The sequence below is a fragment of the Silene latifolia genome, chromosome 7 (assembly GCF_048544455.1).
Source record: "Silene latifolia isolate original U9 population chromosome 7, ASM4854445v1, whole genome shotgun sequence".
In the NCBI taxonomy this organism is placed as follows: domain Eukaryota; kingdom Viridiplantae; phylum Streptophyta; class Magnoliopsida; order Caryophyllales; family Caryophyllaceae; genus Silene; species Silene latifolia.
In genome coordinates, this window is record NC_133532.1 from 6,778,545 (window position 1) to 6,793,706 (window position 15,162).

The following is a 15,162-nucleotide window of genomic DNA, read 5'->3' on the forward strand; positions in this document are numbered from 1 at the left end:
AATACAAAGTTGCATATTATTTTTCAAGTTTTCCTTCAAAACTAGTAGTTTTTAAATTTAAAAAGAAGAAGATTTAATAGCGACTAGTTTGAAAAAAAAAGAAGAACAACCTCTAAAAAAATGTTCCGACCCATTTGCAGATATTTTGAAACTTTAAGAAAAATTCCAGCATTACGAATAAATTAACTTATCTTGGTAAGGAATCCGAAAGAAGATGGCAAAGAGTGAAAGTGAAGATAGAAGACCATGTCAAAATCCCTAGCTATCAAGACGGATTAACAATCAATGAATATGATGTTCATCTCGATAAATACCTAACAAAAATCGGCATGGAAACATTACCAGAAGACAAACCATTATGGGAAATTCCCTTAATTTTAACAGTTACTGTATTTTCTGTAAAACTGCAGACAATAAATGCAGTTTTAACAGGAATAATCTTCTTCGGGGCTCGATCATACATGCAAGAAGCTGGACAAGGTTTCAGAAGTTCAAGATCGACTGTCGTAGTGGTGCTCAACACTCGGAACATCAATGCTTAAACCCGATTCTAAAATATGGGGAAACCAATTTGCATTTTTGCATATGGTTCTCCCCGAATTAAACAACCATAATTACTCAAATCCTCTTGATTTCGTCTTTGAATCACTGAAAATTATCATGGCCAAAAAAACAAAACTCCGGCTGTTTATTTCACTGCTCAATTTCTTGAGATTGTTAGGAAATGGAGAGGTTCTGAGGTATATTAACGGTTTTATTTAGGCGTTTTTGACACGTGATTGAGTAAGTTGTGTACATCGAACCTAATGAATGAATGAAATGATGTTTTAGGCTGCTGCAGAGTATGTACAGGGTGCACTGAAGAATTCAAGTCTCGCGTTCACTAGCGTGATAGGTCCTGTTGAGAAAATGGCCTTGCTTAATCATCCTGTCAAAGGCTTATACTTCATGGTCACTGGTGCCCACCTGGTAAGCCCATAGATTACGCATTCGTGATTTTCCAATGCAGTTAACATTCTTACATGCTACTGTACACTGAATGTGTGTCGCGAAAACTACAGCTTTTTCTCCCAAGCCGATTCTACTTCATTTTCCTCCTCCACTTCTATAATTAATGATTCTGTTAAAACTCATGTACAAGTGCAGAGCATAGTGATAACAGCTATGAGCTACATGCAAAGCATGAGGATTGGGATAGGGGCTGAACTCGGCTTCATCGACTCTGTTAAGTTCAGTTCATGCATTGAGCAAGCTTTTCAAGTGATTTATGATGCAGCCATGTCCAGTACCTTATGAACTTCCCTGTATCTACACAAGTTTCGTTTAAAGGTCGATGTCTGCAGGAATGAATCCGCCTTGCTTAATTATTCATTTCATAGCAAAGTCCGTTCAAGAAAAAATTCCATCAAACTCGAAACATTTACAGTGTATGATGGGTAAGTTTATGATGTATTCCAACTGTACGAATAACAATGTCGTCGAAAAAGTCCTTTTCACAGATTGTTAGATAATGTTAAATTAGTTCCGACTGCACGAATGGCGGGGAGGACATTTTACTTAGTACAGAGAAGTACAGAATCTGTAACTGTAATTTTTCTGACTTCGCAAACTGCTTGTTATCAGAAAGGGAGGTTTCTTCAACCTCTTCCAAAAATTAGTAACAGGAAGACAATAAAAAGTGCGCAACAAAATCATCTGAAGTCTAATAACAATAACTGTAGTTTTCCAATTTCACAAACTTGTAATCACAACTCAATAAACCAAGGTATACTACAGAATCGTCCCCCAAAAAATTAGAGAAAAAAATATAAGAGAATTCAGGGAAAAAAAGTCGAGAAGAGACACTTGCTAGTAATCCCCTTTGTAAGTTTAATTCTCTCGCATTAAGTAGAGCAGCATGATTTCCTTTGATTGCCGGACGCATCAGCAACATTGATGGTAGTGCCTTGACCAGGAAGACTGCTAGCCGCTTCTTGCGCAGCCAATGCTTTCTTGCTCATTATATGGTAAATGTCAGTCAATATTGTTTGAAAGGCTTTCTCAATGTTCACGGCTTCCAATGCTGAGGTCTCGAGAAATGACAGACCTTCCTTTTCAGCCAATGCATGTCCGTCCTCTTCTGAGACGGCTCTCAGATGCTTCAAATCGGACTTGTTACCGGCAAGCATAATCACAATATTGGAATCGGCATGGTCTCTTAACTCACGGAGCCACCTTTGGACATTGTCGAATGTTTGTTTCTTGGTTATGTCATAGACAAGGAAGGCCCCAACAGCACCTCTGTAGTAAGCGCTAGTAATAGCCCGGTAGCGCTCTTGACCAGCAGTGTCCCATATCTGTGCCTTCACTGTTTTTCCTTCTACCTGTTGCCAAAATTGTAGACGGGTTGAGTCAGTTAAGGTCCAGGTCATTTCTTTGGGGTATAGCCGTATAGGTTCACCTCACCCATGCGAGGAGCAATTATTTGCAACAAAGTTTGGAATAAAACTTTATGAAACACATCCCTCAAGGGAAGAGCATGATAAAAGAACTAGAAGAGAACACTGCAGAAGTTAACAGCATAGGAAGCATTCAAGCTTACATGCAATCATAACATGCTCAATAGGATAGGGAAACCAACGAATGACTAAGCTCCAACTAAACTACAATTCTGTAGAGGACGAAAGGTGAATATTCATAAAAATGGAGCCGTTAACTAGAGACATCATAATCACTGGACAGGAAGGCAAGGTAGCTAAAATCCACCATTGCAAACGCAATACCAATACCTGATCCAAATTCCAATCCAAAGTTTGTCATACCAAATCAATTCTATCCCAGCCTCCCAGGTACTACGTGACGACAATTATTTGCCTCCACTTCAACATATCGGGCATAGAGAAACAAATTCAGTAAGAAACAACCAATATTTCCAAATGCAGGAGAATTTTTTTTAAAAACAACTCAATCCAAGACCAATTATTTCTACTCTCCAACATACCAACCCCTAGGTCTTTCAGAAAACATCGAGGCACCCTGTCATCCTTTATGTCCATCATATAATGTTCCAGACTTGTAACAGTATACGACCCTCCACAGCACCAATTTCAGCAGCGATAAATTAACTAAGAGATCAAAAAAATCTAAAGAAAAGAGACCCTCATGCGACAATAACAAGATAACTGTAACTTCATGATGGGATCCACGCCAACTATATAGTATAACTACCAATAAAAAAATACCTTTTGAGCCACAATGATTTTATTGATCACAAGATACAGATTCATACTACCTAGAAGCTACATGTACCACAAAGTAACCACCTTACAAAAACACTACTCCGATCCAAATCCAACAATCCATCAGCCAACTCTCTAAATCATGAATTGTTAGAATTCTATCATCCTCATATTACACACATTCTATAAAGAATCCAAATGCTCTAAACAATAGCCATCCTCCAAAAGTCCAAATCGCTAGTAAATCGGAAAGTAGTCTCCTAGTTTGATAGATCACAAAAACCTCAAGATAAATGTAACATCAATCACATTCACATCTAACTCTCAATTATTCTGGTGAAGACAGTTCAGCAAAAAACGATAAAAGATGAGTTTTTGTTCTCGTTAAGTATAACAACCAAAAAATTCAACTTTTCAACAAAATCATACTGAAAATAACATCATATCCACCAAAACCGACGAAATAACATTTGATAACAAGTTAACAACCCGAAAATTCAACAATTCAAATCAAATCAAGCTGAAAACAACTTCATACCAACCAATCCCATCGAAATAACACATCTTATATCACATGTTAAATGCAGAAAACGAAAGAAGTTAAACAATTGTAATCATAAAGATCATAACTGGTAATCTGGCATTTACCAACAACTACATTTAAAAATCGATACTTCCTCCGTTCACTCCAATTCACTACATTTTCCAAAATTTACGAAAAATACAGTAAAATGCTACGAGATCGAAAGCCGAACCTGAAGAGTACGAGTAGCGAATTCGACACCGATAGTAGATTTAGATTCCAAGCAAAACTCATTCCTTGTAAACCTAGAAAGAATGTTGGATTTACCAACACCTGAATCTCCAATCAACACGATCTTGAACAAGTAATCATACTCATGATCTACTCTATTCGCCATCTAATTTCAATCACACTAATAGTACTAAAACTCGATCGAAACCCTAGAAATCAGATCCAAACAAAAAATCGCGATCAAATTATATTACAATAAAGTAAAAATTGAAATCGAGTGATTAAATCGATACGAAATTGAAGAAATAAGTGATTGTTACCTGGAATTTGATAATGTCGATGTCGATTGCGTTGAGAGAGAGGGAAATTGGGGGAAATTGAAAAGGGGGAAAATAAAATGAGGAATTAGGGATTTGGAAGGGGGAAAAGGGAAATGCTAGGGTGAAGGGAAGAGGGAGTATTTGAAATGGTCTACGTTATGTGTTGCAAATTGCAATGTTGGTGCTGTTCTTAGGTGTATAATTGTGGAAAAATAATGATTTTTGGATTTGATTTTTTGATTATTGATAGTGTGTTAGCTGGTTTTTGTCTTTCTTGAGTAGTTCGGTTGTAGGTGGTTAAAGGTGGGTTTGGATTGGAAATGGAGCCGAGTTTATATTAAGTCTTTATTTGTAAATGAGCGGGTTTGAGAAGGGTTAGCACTTAGCAGGTCGAACTTTTTTGAAAATATTTAAAAATATGTTGTCTGTACATACTTATTATGATTTATGCGAGAGGGAATAGTGGTGTTTGGGGAGTTGAGATGTTCGTGATCAAGTCTAATCTTGCTCGACACAAAGAAATAATTGAAGCAGGCTAGTCATAAAATGATCATATTGGGTAATTTAATTGGTTAAAATATGAACGGATTATTTACAAGTCTAGAATAGAGGTGATCAAATGCGGGATTGGACTGACTACAAACCAAGTTCACATTGGTGTTTGTGTTTATTTTGTGAGCTAAATATGAACCAGTTCAATGATTGCGATGAACTGTGATTATATAAACAATTCTAGTCTCAAGCTCGAATATAGCAATTTACCTGGAATTGGGCCTTCTTAAATCTTAGTATACTATGCCACTCCTAATAACAAATTATGTGATGTGACACCCTTAAAAATAGCGATAATTAAACGCGTAAATTCTACAGAAAAACTGACAGGATATGTTTGTAATTGGTTCAACTAGACAAAACCTGTAATTTTTAAAACTTTCCTAAACCAACCACAAACATTTCCAACATTCCCAAGAGGAGGGTGCCAAAACCTGCAATGCTACGAACTAAATTACATACATAACTAAAGACGCGGAAATATAGTAATAGAAACCAAAATAGAAGAGGGAGACATATGTCCCTTCAACATATATACAAAACCAAAGTCTAAAGGTTTACTATAAAAATAGCCAAAACTAGGTCCAAGGTTACTTATGCTCACTATGCAATGACCCCATCTAAGCCTTCAATGTCAATCGCATTTTATACAAACACGAAAGCCACAATTCGGTGGGGAGTAACAGTCCTCCTACCACGAAACGTCAAATTTAATGTAACATGTAATGAAACATGTAAACTATATGAGAATTTAATCTAATATCCAAGTATTCTAACATATGAATGCTAAATTGACTAATTTAAACTATCATGTGAAAAATATAACAAGTAGTAATCCAAACTCTATCAACCATATTTGGATCACCTTCTATGATTCATAGAATCATCAAACAAGAAAGGGCAATATATAACGAGGCATAAGTTCCGATAAATAAATAGTCAATTGAAAAATGAGTCTATAGGTTGAGGTAGGGAAGGTAATCGAACCGGTATCTTTAAGTTAATATTAATAAAACATGGCCAAGACACAACACAACCCTAACCTAAAATACCACCTAGACATGCGGATACACACCACCGCACCCAAGACCCACAATTTTTTTAAAACAAAGTGAGTACCCTAAGGAGTCCACCAAAGGGTTTAATACTTCTCGACCACTTACTATCAAAATTAACGAGGTCATGCCCCAACTTGGATATAAATCCACTAGTCATGAACACAAAGGCTATTTGGTGAACATATATGTTGGAGACTATAAAGACCTATCTATGACAAACACAACAACCTGCAAGAAAACTGAAATTAAATTATACCAGGTTGTAGATCTCGACGAGAGGATTCCGGAAATATAAATTATGCGAAAAACCGATAAGAAATGAGGAAGTTATGATGATTTTTAGCTTGAATTTGATAGAAAAGTGATGTTTTGTGTTTTGGGAAATGTTAGAAGGTTGAAGAACAAAGAAACCAGAAAAAAAAAAAAAAAGAAAGGGGAAGGGGGATGCCGCGGGTAAGGGAGAAAGGAAAGGAGGGAGACGGGTTTAAGTCGGGATTTTACGAGTCGGTTTTGACTCATTTCGATAATAATTAAATTACTTTATTTCAAATTCGACAAGACCAAAGTTTTTAAACACGAGATTACAAGAAAATTGAATACTCATACGACCCATTTCCAAATTCGTTTACCCAATGTTCAAAAGAATTGTCATTTTCCCCCCGATAAGCCCTTATTTCAAAATAAAAAGTTTTTACACGGTTTAAACTATTTTTAACATTTCGAAACTATCAAAATAAATACTTTTCTTCAAAATATAATAAAATTATATTTCTTTGAATTATTTTTACTTTAAATACTTAAATATCAGATTTTACTTGATTAATTAATTATTTTCGAAATATATTAACGGTCCGAAATTACGGGGCGTTACATGTGACCTTATGTGCATAGTTAATATTCCGTACTCTGTAAGCCCGTATTACGTAATTCAGGGATAATCCGTCATAAAAATGAATATAGTTTTTACTTGATTTAACATCAGTCAATTTTTTTCCTTTTAGTGACAAATCAGATAATTAGTTTATATTAGTGTGTGTTTGGCCTTACTTTTCAAAGTGTTTTTGGACTTAAAAACCCTTTTGGTCAAAGATATCATAAATTTAAAAGCTAATAGTAGATTCTCAAAGCTCAAATACCATGTTTTTGCGAGTCCATTTTTGAAATAATGGTCAAAAATAAAATATTTGTCGTTTTGGGTCGGTTTTGAAAATATTTGTCAAAATGGTGTCCACGTAGGCTCGGGATTTCTAGACCTGAAACACGCCACTACTAATGACGTGTTTTGTGAAGGAAATACGCCATTAGTAGTGGCGTGTCTTTACAACAATTTTTTTCCTTAACTGACTGAATAAAAAAAAAAAAAAAAAAAAAAAAAAAAAAAAATTACATAAGACACGCCATTAGGGGTGGCGTGTTTCCCCTCCGAAACCCGCCATTCCCAATGGCGTGTTTGTTTTAATCCATTTTTTAATGAAGTTTCTTTCCGTAGTCATTATAAACACGTCATTGGTAGTGACGTGTTTTAGGTCCAAAAATCCCGAGCCTACGTGGACACCATTTTGACAAATATTTTCAAAACTGACCCAAAACGACAAATATTTTATTTTTAACCATTATTTCAAAAATGGATTCTGTTTTTGCCCATAAAAATAGAAGTATCAATTTAATGTTGAAAACTACTTTTGAAAAATTAAAATTAAAAATTAGAAACTCTTTTTAAGCAAACTAGGCCAACATGCTCTTAATTTGATACATATGCAATGTTCTTTGATGCACTCGTACTCTCTTAAGGGCTTAACCAACACATATTATTATCCGTTCTGCATTTGTATAACAATCATATTTTACAATGAATCTCATTTAACGATACTAATAATATTACTTTTTCATATATATTTGGATCCATAATTTACACAAAGCTAATGAAATATAATTAACCGATAAATAAATAAAATTTAAAAATGACAGGTTGAGGATGAAAGGAATGAATTTTTTTAAGAAGTATTTCCACAGCCTCCAAGGAAGAATTAGAACATTACCATGGCTGTCTCGACCCCAATTATTCAACTTTATCATTAATAATTTGATTGATAAGATTTTCAAAACAATTAATTAATAATTGGAAATCGCGTGGTGGTGGGACAAAAAATATAAGGAATTTCCCACTCACTTCCTAAATGAGTATTTTGTAAGAGAAAACGATCCGTCTTATTATTTCAGACGGATCTTACGGTCTGAAATAAGAATTTGTCTATCATTAATATTCTTACATATTTATATATTCCTCCATTATTAATGCATTTGTCATTTTGTCAATAATGTTGGTAATTTTTTTGACTACGTATTATTTTAATAATACGACTCCTATGATTGTGGGTATGAAGAAAGGTAGCTGTTCGAATCAATCTTCACCATCCATGTTAACGTGGGAATAACATGAGCCTTTTAAGCTCATAGGTCAAGGAATTGGGAATGGTTGTTCTTTGTTGTTTTTGAGATGCTTTGTGATTCGATTCATTACTTTATTTCAACTTGTTTTGTTTGTTAGTATTGTGACATTGTGTTATCGGTTGGTGTACAGAGTTGGTCTCACTTGGTTAAGTTTAGGTTATCGAAACTGGGCCTCATTCATATGGAGAAGAGAAAATTCAGATATTATAAGTATAAGAAAATTTCATTTCAAAATTAATTAACATTAGATGGAGTGTCGAGAATAAGAGTTAGTTTAAGTGATAACTGGTAAGAGCTCTTTTACCCCAACCATGAAGTTAGGGGTTCGATTTTCATCCCGCAACATAGTTCACTCGTTTGAACCAAAGAAAAAAAAAAAGATAGAGTGCTCCTCAATTTATACTCCACACCTCACTTTACAGATCTTTATATTTTATTAAAATAATCATCACAAATGAGCAAAAGTGTAAGGAATTAGTTGAGTCGGAGGGAGTATATTCAAAATTCTCTCCTATCATTTCAATGATGAAATACTCGACATCTCTCTCCTATTCATTTCAATGTGAAATCTTACAGGTGAAAGATTACGTAATAACAATAGTAGTAGGGAAAGTAATGAAAGCTATAACGATAAATAACGGAAATAGTAAAATAATAACTGAAAAAGTAGCGAACGTATCTTATAATTTGGTAGATAAAGTTTTCTTAATCATAATAAATGTCATAATAATAGTAACGTGAGTAGTGAAAGTAACAGTTATAACGAGTATAAATAACATAACAGTAATAATAACGAAAATTGCGAAAGTATCAGTATAGGGTAGTAACATTAAGAGTAGTGAAATGGGGCGAAAGTATCAGTATAGGGTAGTAACACTAAGTTCACTTTGACTTTCCATTACATTTTCGTTCTCCCCTTTTGTTTTTCATCTTCCCTTTTTTTATTCGTATTTTGAGGCGTGCGTTCACCCATGGACGGTTCGAAAGGATGATTCATGTCAGCCGACCCCAAATCATTTTGGGATTAAGGCTCTGATGCTGTTGTTGTTGTTGTATAATTTTAAAAAAAGTCACACAAAAAATATACTTCCTCCGTCCTAATTCTCACGAGAAATGCAAGTATAAACTTACTTTTACTATAATGAGTGAGAATATCTTATGAATATTTTCATATTCAGTTTATTAATGCGTGTCCTTAGGACACACGTTAGAAAAACCATTATTGAAGGTAAACAAGGATTGAAAAGGAGGGAGTACTATAAATGATAAATGTTTGAATAAATTAGGGAAGTCAATGCGATAATATTTATACAAAATAAAATTAAATGATAACTTAGATAGTTCAAATGAGGGAGGACACAAGAGACGAAGCCATGATTTGAATTTTGGGAGGGCGAAATTTTTTAAAAGGGTGACTGAGTAATTATATAAGGTACACTTGATAAAAACTCAAAAAATTTGGGGGGCGAAAATTTTAAAAATCTTATCTTTCGGGAGCGCGAGCGCCCTTGCTAGCCCTCTAGCTCCACCCTGGTGGACACCGTTAACTATTATTGTGAGTTCTAGCCAAATGGGCCAAATGGGCTTATCGATCAAGCGGGCTTGCAAAACAAATTTGCCATCTCGAAGCCCAGCAAGTCAGCAACAATCAAATTAACTATCTGTATACTGTATTTGGTCTTTTAGCCCATAGTTGATAGTCCCATAGCTTCAATAATAATACTCGGGTTTGATTTCTGAAGCAAAAGGTTGATTCTGTTGAATGATGAATATTCAACATTTGCTTAAACTTTATTTTAACTTAGCATCTAAGTGTTGACAACAATCTCAATCCTTATCCCACCCAAAATAATATAGTTATCAAGTCAACATTTCATTACCTCTTTGCAAAGTAAATAATTAAACAAACTTGTTATAAAATTTATCTACTAGTGAATAGTGAACTAGTGATCAACTTTAATGTAGCCAAAGAGCAATTGATACGACTAAGAATTCAAAAAGACAAGTGATTGGAGAGTGCACTCGTTACTTATAAGTTATATTAACGGTTTAAATATTACCATTATGAACTATTCATGGCTAGATGACTATAAATATCGACCATCAAACTAGGTGATATACTGATAATAGCAGATTAATAGTCTTGTGAAAGAATTTCGAAATCATCCAACCAGAGATTTTGTGAAGCCCGAATTGACTCGTCACGCAACCGACTCGATTGATCCATTTGACAGGTCTACTTAATACTAAACCTAGCAAAATTGACCAGTTTTGAACGTTCCTGCTTGAATAACCAAACCCGTATCCAAATTGAGGACCCGAATTTGGCCTAAAACATGAATTGACCCGAATTTATTCAACCCCACCTGATTGTTTATTATCGCTTATATACTGACCGTTATTTCCAAAAAACTTTATAACAAACTTACACAAAAAAAATTCCTGAATCCAAAAATACCCAACTCAATCCGGCTGAATACTTGCAAACCCAACCCAACTTAATTGATCCAGCCTAATTAACCCATTTTAATAGTTTACTTAAAAAACTTAAATCCAATATAACTCAACATATAATATATGCTCCCAACTCGATTGACCCGACCCGCTTTACGAGATCGTAAATCGTAATCAAACAAGGTGGGAAAACGAAAACGAAAACAAAAAACAAGATTAGCGCGTAATTAAAATCCAAAAAACATATCTCGCGGTTCACACACTCACACTAACACACAAAAAACATTCATCCACTCACACACACCACCTCCCCCTCTCTCTCTTACACCAGTTACATGCTTACACAATAATAACTGTTTCTCTCAATTTCCCCCAATTTTCACTATTCAATTCCTTCATAAACCCTACTTTTCTCCAATTATTACCTCTTCTTTCTACTTCCTCCACTTCGATTTCTCCTCCTTTTCCTTAATCATGCCTAATTTCTCTTCATAATTTCGAAAATTAGCGGTTTTCGACTTCGCTACTGCTTTCTAGGGTTTCGAAGTTCGGTTTTACGAAACGACGATTTCGCTCCTGTTTTCGGTTAATTAAGGTATTTTTTGTTTTCAGTTGAATTGATTACTACTAATTTTGCTTTTTGCTTAGTTTTAGGGTTTAGTTGTGCTAATTGCGTTATTTTTGATGAATTTAGGTTTCGGAGAAGTGTAAACCGACGATTTCGCTCCAGAATTCGGATAATTTAGGTAATTTTTGTTTTAAGTTATTGATTACTTCTAATTTTGCTTTAATTTGCTTAGTTTTAGGTTTAAGTAGTGTTGATTGCGTTATTTTTTATGAAATCAGGTGTCGGAGAAGTGCATACCGACGATTTCACTTCAGAATTCGGATAGTTTAGCCGTTTAGGTAATTTTTATTTTTAGTTGAATGTATTACTTTCAATTTTGCTTAGTTTTAGGTTTAAGTAGTGTTAATTGCGTTATTTTGGATGAAACTAGGTTACGGAGAAGTACAGACAACGAGTTTGCTCAAGTATTTGCATAGTTAAGGTAATTTTGTTTTTTAGTTGAATCAATTGCTTTCAGTTTTGCGTAATTTTGCTGAGTTTTTAGGTTTAAGTAGCTCTAATTGAGTTATTTTGGATATAGTTAGGTTTCAGAGAAGTGCAAGATGTCGGAAAAGGATAAAAACCGGATTGCAGAGAAAAGTAAGTTTGAGTGATTTTGTTGATTGTGATCATGAATTATATGAGGTGTTTATGCTGACATTAAGTGTTTTTGTTGTGGAATGTGGTACAGTGTCTGAATTCATATTGTTAATGGGGTACAATGCGGATTTTCAAGTCGTGATTGCAAAAGAACTGAACCGACAAATTTGGTTGAGTTCTGAAAACTTGTGTAGGAAACAATGTAGAGAGTTGTTGTATCTTTTGTATATGGCTGATAGTGCGACGTTGTTATCCTTTACTGTCTCATTGGGGAGGTTGGTATGGAGGAGTTATTTGAGGGGTAAGAGGAAGATTCTAAAGCAGAAACTTTCGAATAGAATTAACAAGAGGGAACGAGAACGAAAGAAGAGGAAAGGGAAGTCTGGTATGGTGGTGGTTTTGGCTAGGAGGCGGAGAGGCGGGGTTGTATATAGTAGGAAAGCTAATGCAAGGTTTGAAAGGTATACTATTGGGTTTCTTATGAGGTTGAGGTTGGTTTATAGGGTGGCGAGGCGCGCCAGGAGTAAAAAGAATGTAAAGGTTGGTAGTCGTGTGTATAGGCTTGGTCTTGCCATGGGTTTCTTGTCGTTTAGGAATGTATGTGTGACGTCCGAGTGGGAGTTTTTCGCTGTTTGCCTTGTTCAACAAGTGTTTGGCTTTTGGAGGAGCATTTCCATTGGAGGAGAGTTGGATGGTTCTTTTGTTGGAGTTGCTCAAAAGTTTGGGCTGGATGTGGTCTCGGGTGAGCGTTTGGATCGGCTTCAGAGTTGTCTCCGGTGTTCTTCCACTACTAGGTATCAAGGTAAATGTCTTTCTACATTATATATGATACGTAACTGCTTGTAACTTCTTTACATTTCTATTACGTTTAATATTACAAGCGTAACTTATCTTCTAAAATAAATTGCTTTGGGTTGTCAACTTGTCAACGGTGATCCTCTGGTTTACTGAGTCAGTGTTGTGCTATTCATAAATTGTTGCTTATGGCTGACCACACCCTGGAAGTGCCGTATTGTCTCCACCTCTAGCATTTCCGAGATATGTACTGTAAATTTCTGATGTTCTGGTACACTGTACTTGCCAAGTTGTGTCCGGGGAATGCTGTTTCCTTGCATGTAGTAGATTGCGAATGGTGAGGCCAGTAATGCTGTCAGCGCATGAGTGATAATCCTGCAATCAGCAAGCCACTATAATTTCTTATCTCTGAAGTTTATGGAGGGTAATTTTATCCTTTGTGTTTGCCGTAGTGTCATGTTGTTGGTATGATCTGAGCTCTTCATCAGTCATTGAGAGTAGTCCTATTTGTTTGCGGGTCTGCTCTTCTGAAGTGGGCTCTATTTTAAAAACTTGTACATGTCCCTTATTAAGAATTTTAGGCTAGGTGTTACTTTCACAAATAGTGTTATCCTGAGAACAAGGCCGGCTTTTATGTTCGTCTCTTCATTCTGTCTTCAACGAATCAGTAAATTTCTTAAGTGTAAAAGGAGCTATGTAAGTGTGCTCTTAGGCCGTTACCAAGTGATGATTGAGATTGTTAGTAAATAAAAGTGTTCCCAAATACCAATTGTTGTGACTTCACAGAGCATGAAATGCAGTGTTTGTTATTTACAGTTAACTGCTAACGGCACAAGTAAAGTGGATTAGTTTCTAAATGACAACCCTTGTACAGTTATCTAGGCCTGTGTTTCCACTTGTTACAGTCACTGATGGTTTGCTCTCATTTGTTTGTAAGATTCTGTTTAAACCAGTTCAATTTCTTTTTCCTTTTTTTCCCTGTGAAATAATTCCTGCAGTTTAGCTACCCGGCAACTATTTTGTTATAGTTGAAGCTGTAGAAAAGACTATCAATTTATTACTCTGCAAAACAAACTTCATATGAATATGGTTGACGACTCCTAAAGGGTAGCGTTGGACCACTTGTAGTTTTATTAAGTACAGTTCTTAATCTGTGTTCAAAACCCATCATCAGCTTTAAAATTATTGTGGTAACACCCTACACAGGGAATATGTACAGTTTCTTGAATGATCGTAGTACGGTTTGTTAATGTGAGGAACCCCTTCCTGTATGGTAATCTGCAGATACATCCTTTGATAACAGTTATCTTGTTTAAATGCAGGCTATGGATAAGGGTAACATTTGGCGATGTATATGCAAGTGAAGATTTTTTTGGTGTAAACCTGGTTGTAGTGGGCTTCTGACAAGACATACTAGTCAAGTTTCGTGTATGATCGTTTTGAACTTTGAACTGACTGAAGAGCTAAGAGATCTGCTTCTTGATTATGGCATTACCTATGTAGGTACGTGAGAAATCCCGCACTTTTCTGGCTCATGTTAACCTGTGTAAATTTGATAGACGAGATCAAAGAACATGATATGTAAGAGCTTAGATGTGAGTCATGCGACCTGTGAACTGCACTGGTAAAATACCTTGGTCTGTAATATGACACGTTCTGTACGAAATTTAAATGTTCGAAGCAATCCATTACATTTTCTCCGTTCCTATTAATTGTTTACGTATTGATTGTTTATGTTTGTTAGTCAAATCATTTACGATTCCATTTTTAGTATCCGTGATGTGTCTATTTTCCCTCTATTTTTCTACCAAACACCTTCCGAAAGGTGCTTCCTCCCTCCTTCCCTTGGTATTTGTGTCAAAACATAAACATAAATATATTGATTGTTTGGGACGGTCAAGGGAGGGAGCTCCTCTTTATCCAGGGTTAATATGATGGTAAACGTCCTCCGTGGCTCGTATAGCTGCTAACTTGTAGTGGGGCCTGGTATGTGTGTTCTGAAACTCATGTCTGCAATCTTTTGATGGCAGACTTAGGTCAATTTCAGGAAAGTATACGTCGATGCAAAACGCATGCTCTCCTCATTAAAACCCGAAACTGAAAATTATGGAATTATCGTTTCATTTTCAGTCTTGACTCTTGATCTCGGAATTGGTTATCCCAGCCTAGCCTAATCATTGTTACATCTTCATGATATTTATTACTATCATGATTAGCAATTTAGGATAATGTTCGAGTTTTCCGATTCGCTTCTGATTTTAGATGGGACCTGGAGTTTTGTGAGTATTTGGGTAGTTACGTAGTTCTCACCATGACACTTGTACAGTTGTACCTTCTTTTTCTTTTATTTTTT

The 15,162-nt window shown here is 35.5% G+C and overlaps 3 protein-coding genes across 4 annotated transcripts in view; 2 read left to right on the forward strand and 1 right to left on the reverse strand.

Moving 5' to 3' along the window:
- Positions 1–15,162, forward strand: part of LOC141591545 (tropinone reductase homolog At5g06060-like) — a 106,066-nt gene that overhangs the window by 59,874 nt on the left and 31,030 nt on the right. The gene's annotated exons all lie outside the window — the stretch shown is intronic.
- LOC141591547 (ras-related protein Rab2BV) lies at positions 1,680–4,550 on the reverse strand. Its single transcript, XM_074411924.1, has 3 exons — positions 4,293–4,550; positions 3,974–4,181; positions 1,680–2,363 (listed from the first exon to the last, which is right to left on the reverse strand). The coding sequence occupies exons 2-3, from the start codon at positions 4,136–4,138 to the stop codon at positions 1,884–1,886; spliced, it is 645 nt and encodes a 214-aa protein (XP_074268025.1). The 5' UTR covers positions 4,139–4,181; positions 4,293–4,550; the 3' UTR covers positions 1,680–1,883.
- LOC141591532 (uncharacterized) lies at positions 11,065–14,515 on the forward strand. Of its 2 annotated transcripts, none has more exons than XM_074411896.1 (7): positions 11,065–11,402; positions 11,502–11,553; positions 11,654–11,713; positions 11,806–11,856; positions 11,956–12,014; positions 12,106–12,816; positions 14,132–14,515. In XM_074411896.1, the coding sequence occupies exons 5-7, from the start codon at positions 11,978–11,980 to the stop codon at positions 14,140–14,142; spliced, it is 759 nt and encodes a 252-aa protein (XP_074267997.1). In that variant the 5' UTR covers positions 11,065–11,402; positions 11,502–11,553; positions 11,654–11,713; positions 11,806–11,856; positions 11,956–11,977; the 3' UTR covers positions 14,143–14,515. The 2 variants fall into 2 exon arrangements, with proteins under 2 accessions (XP_074267997.1, XP_074267998.1); XM_074411897.1 differs by having other exon boundaries at positions 11,960–12,014.

What these genes read in the sequence shown, in the direction of transcription:
- LOC141591547 (XM_074411924.1), bottom strand. Translation starts at nt 4,138, where the DNA reads ATGGCGAATAGAGTAGATCATGAGTATGATTACTTGTTCAAGATCGTG. An exon ending in TCGCTACTCGTACTCTTCAG is followed by an intron (nt 2,364 to 3,973) that starts GTTCGGCTTTCG and finishes TTTTGGCAACAG; the next exon opens with GTAGAAGGAAAAACAGTGAA.
- LOC141591532 (XM_074411896.1), top strand. Translation starts at nt 11,978, where the DNA reads ATGTCGGAAAAGGATAAAAACCGGATTGCAGAGAAAA. An exon ending in AAACCGGATTGCAGAGAAAA is followed by an intron (nt 12,015 to 12,105) that starts GTAAGTTTGAGT and finishes AATGTGGTACAG; the next exon opens with TGTCTGAATTCATATTGTTA.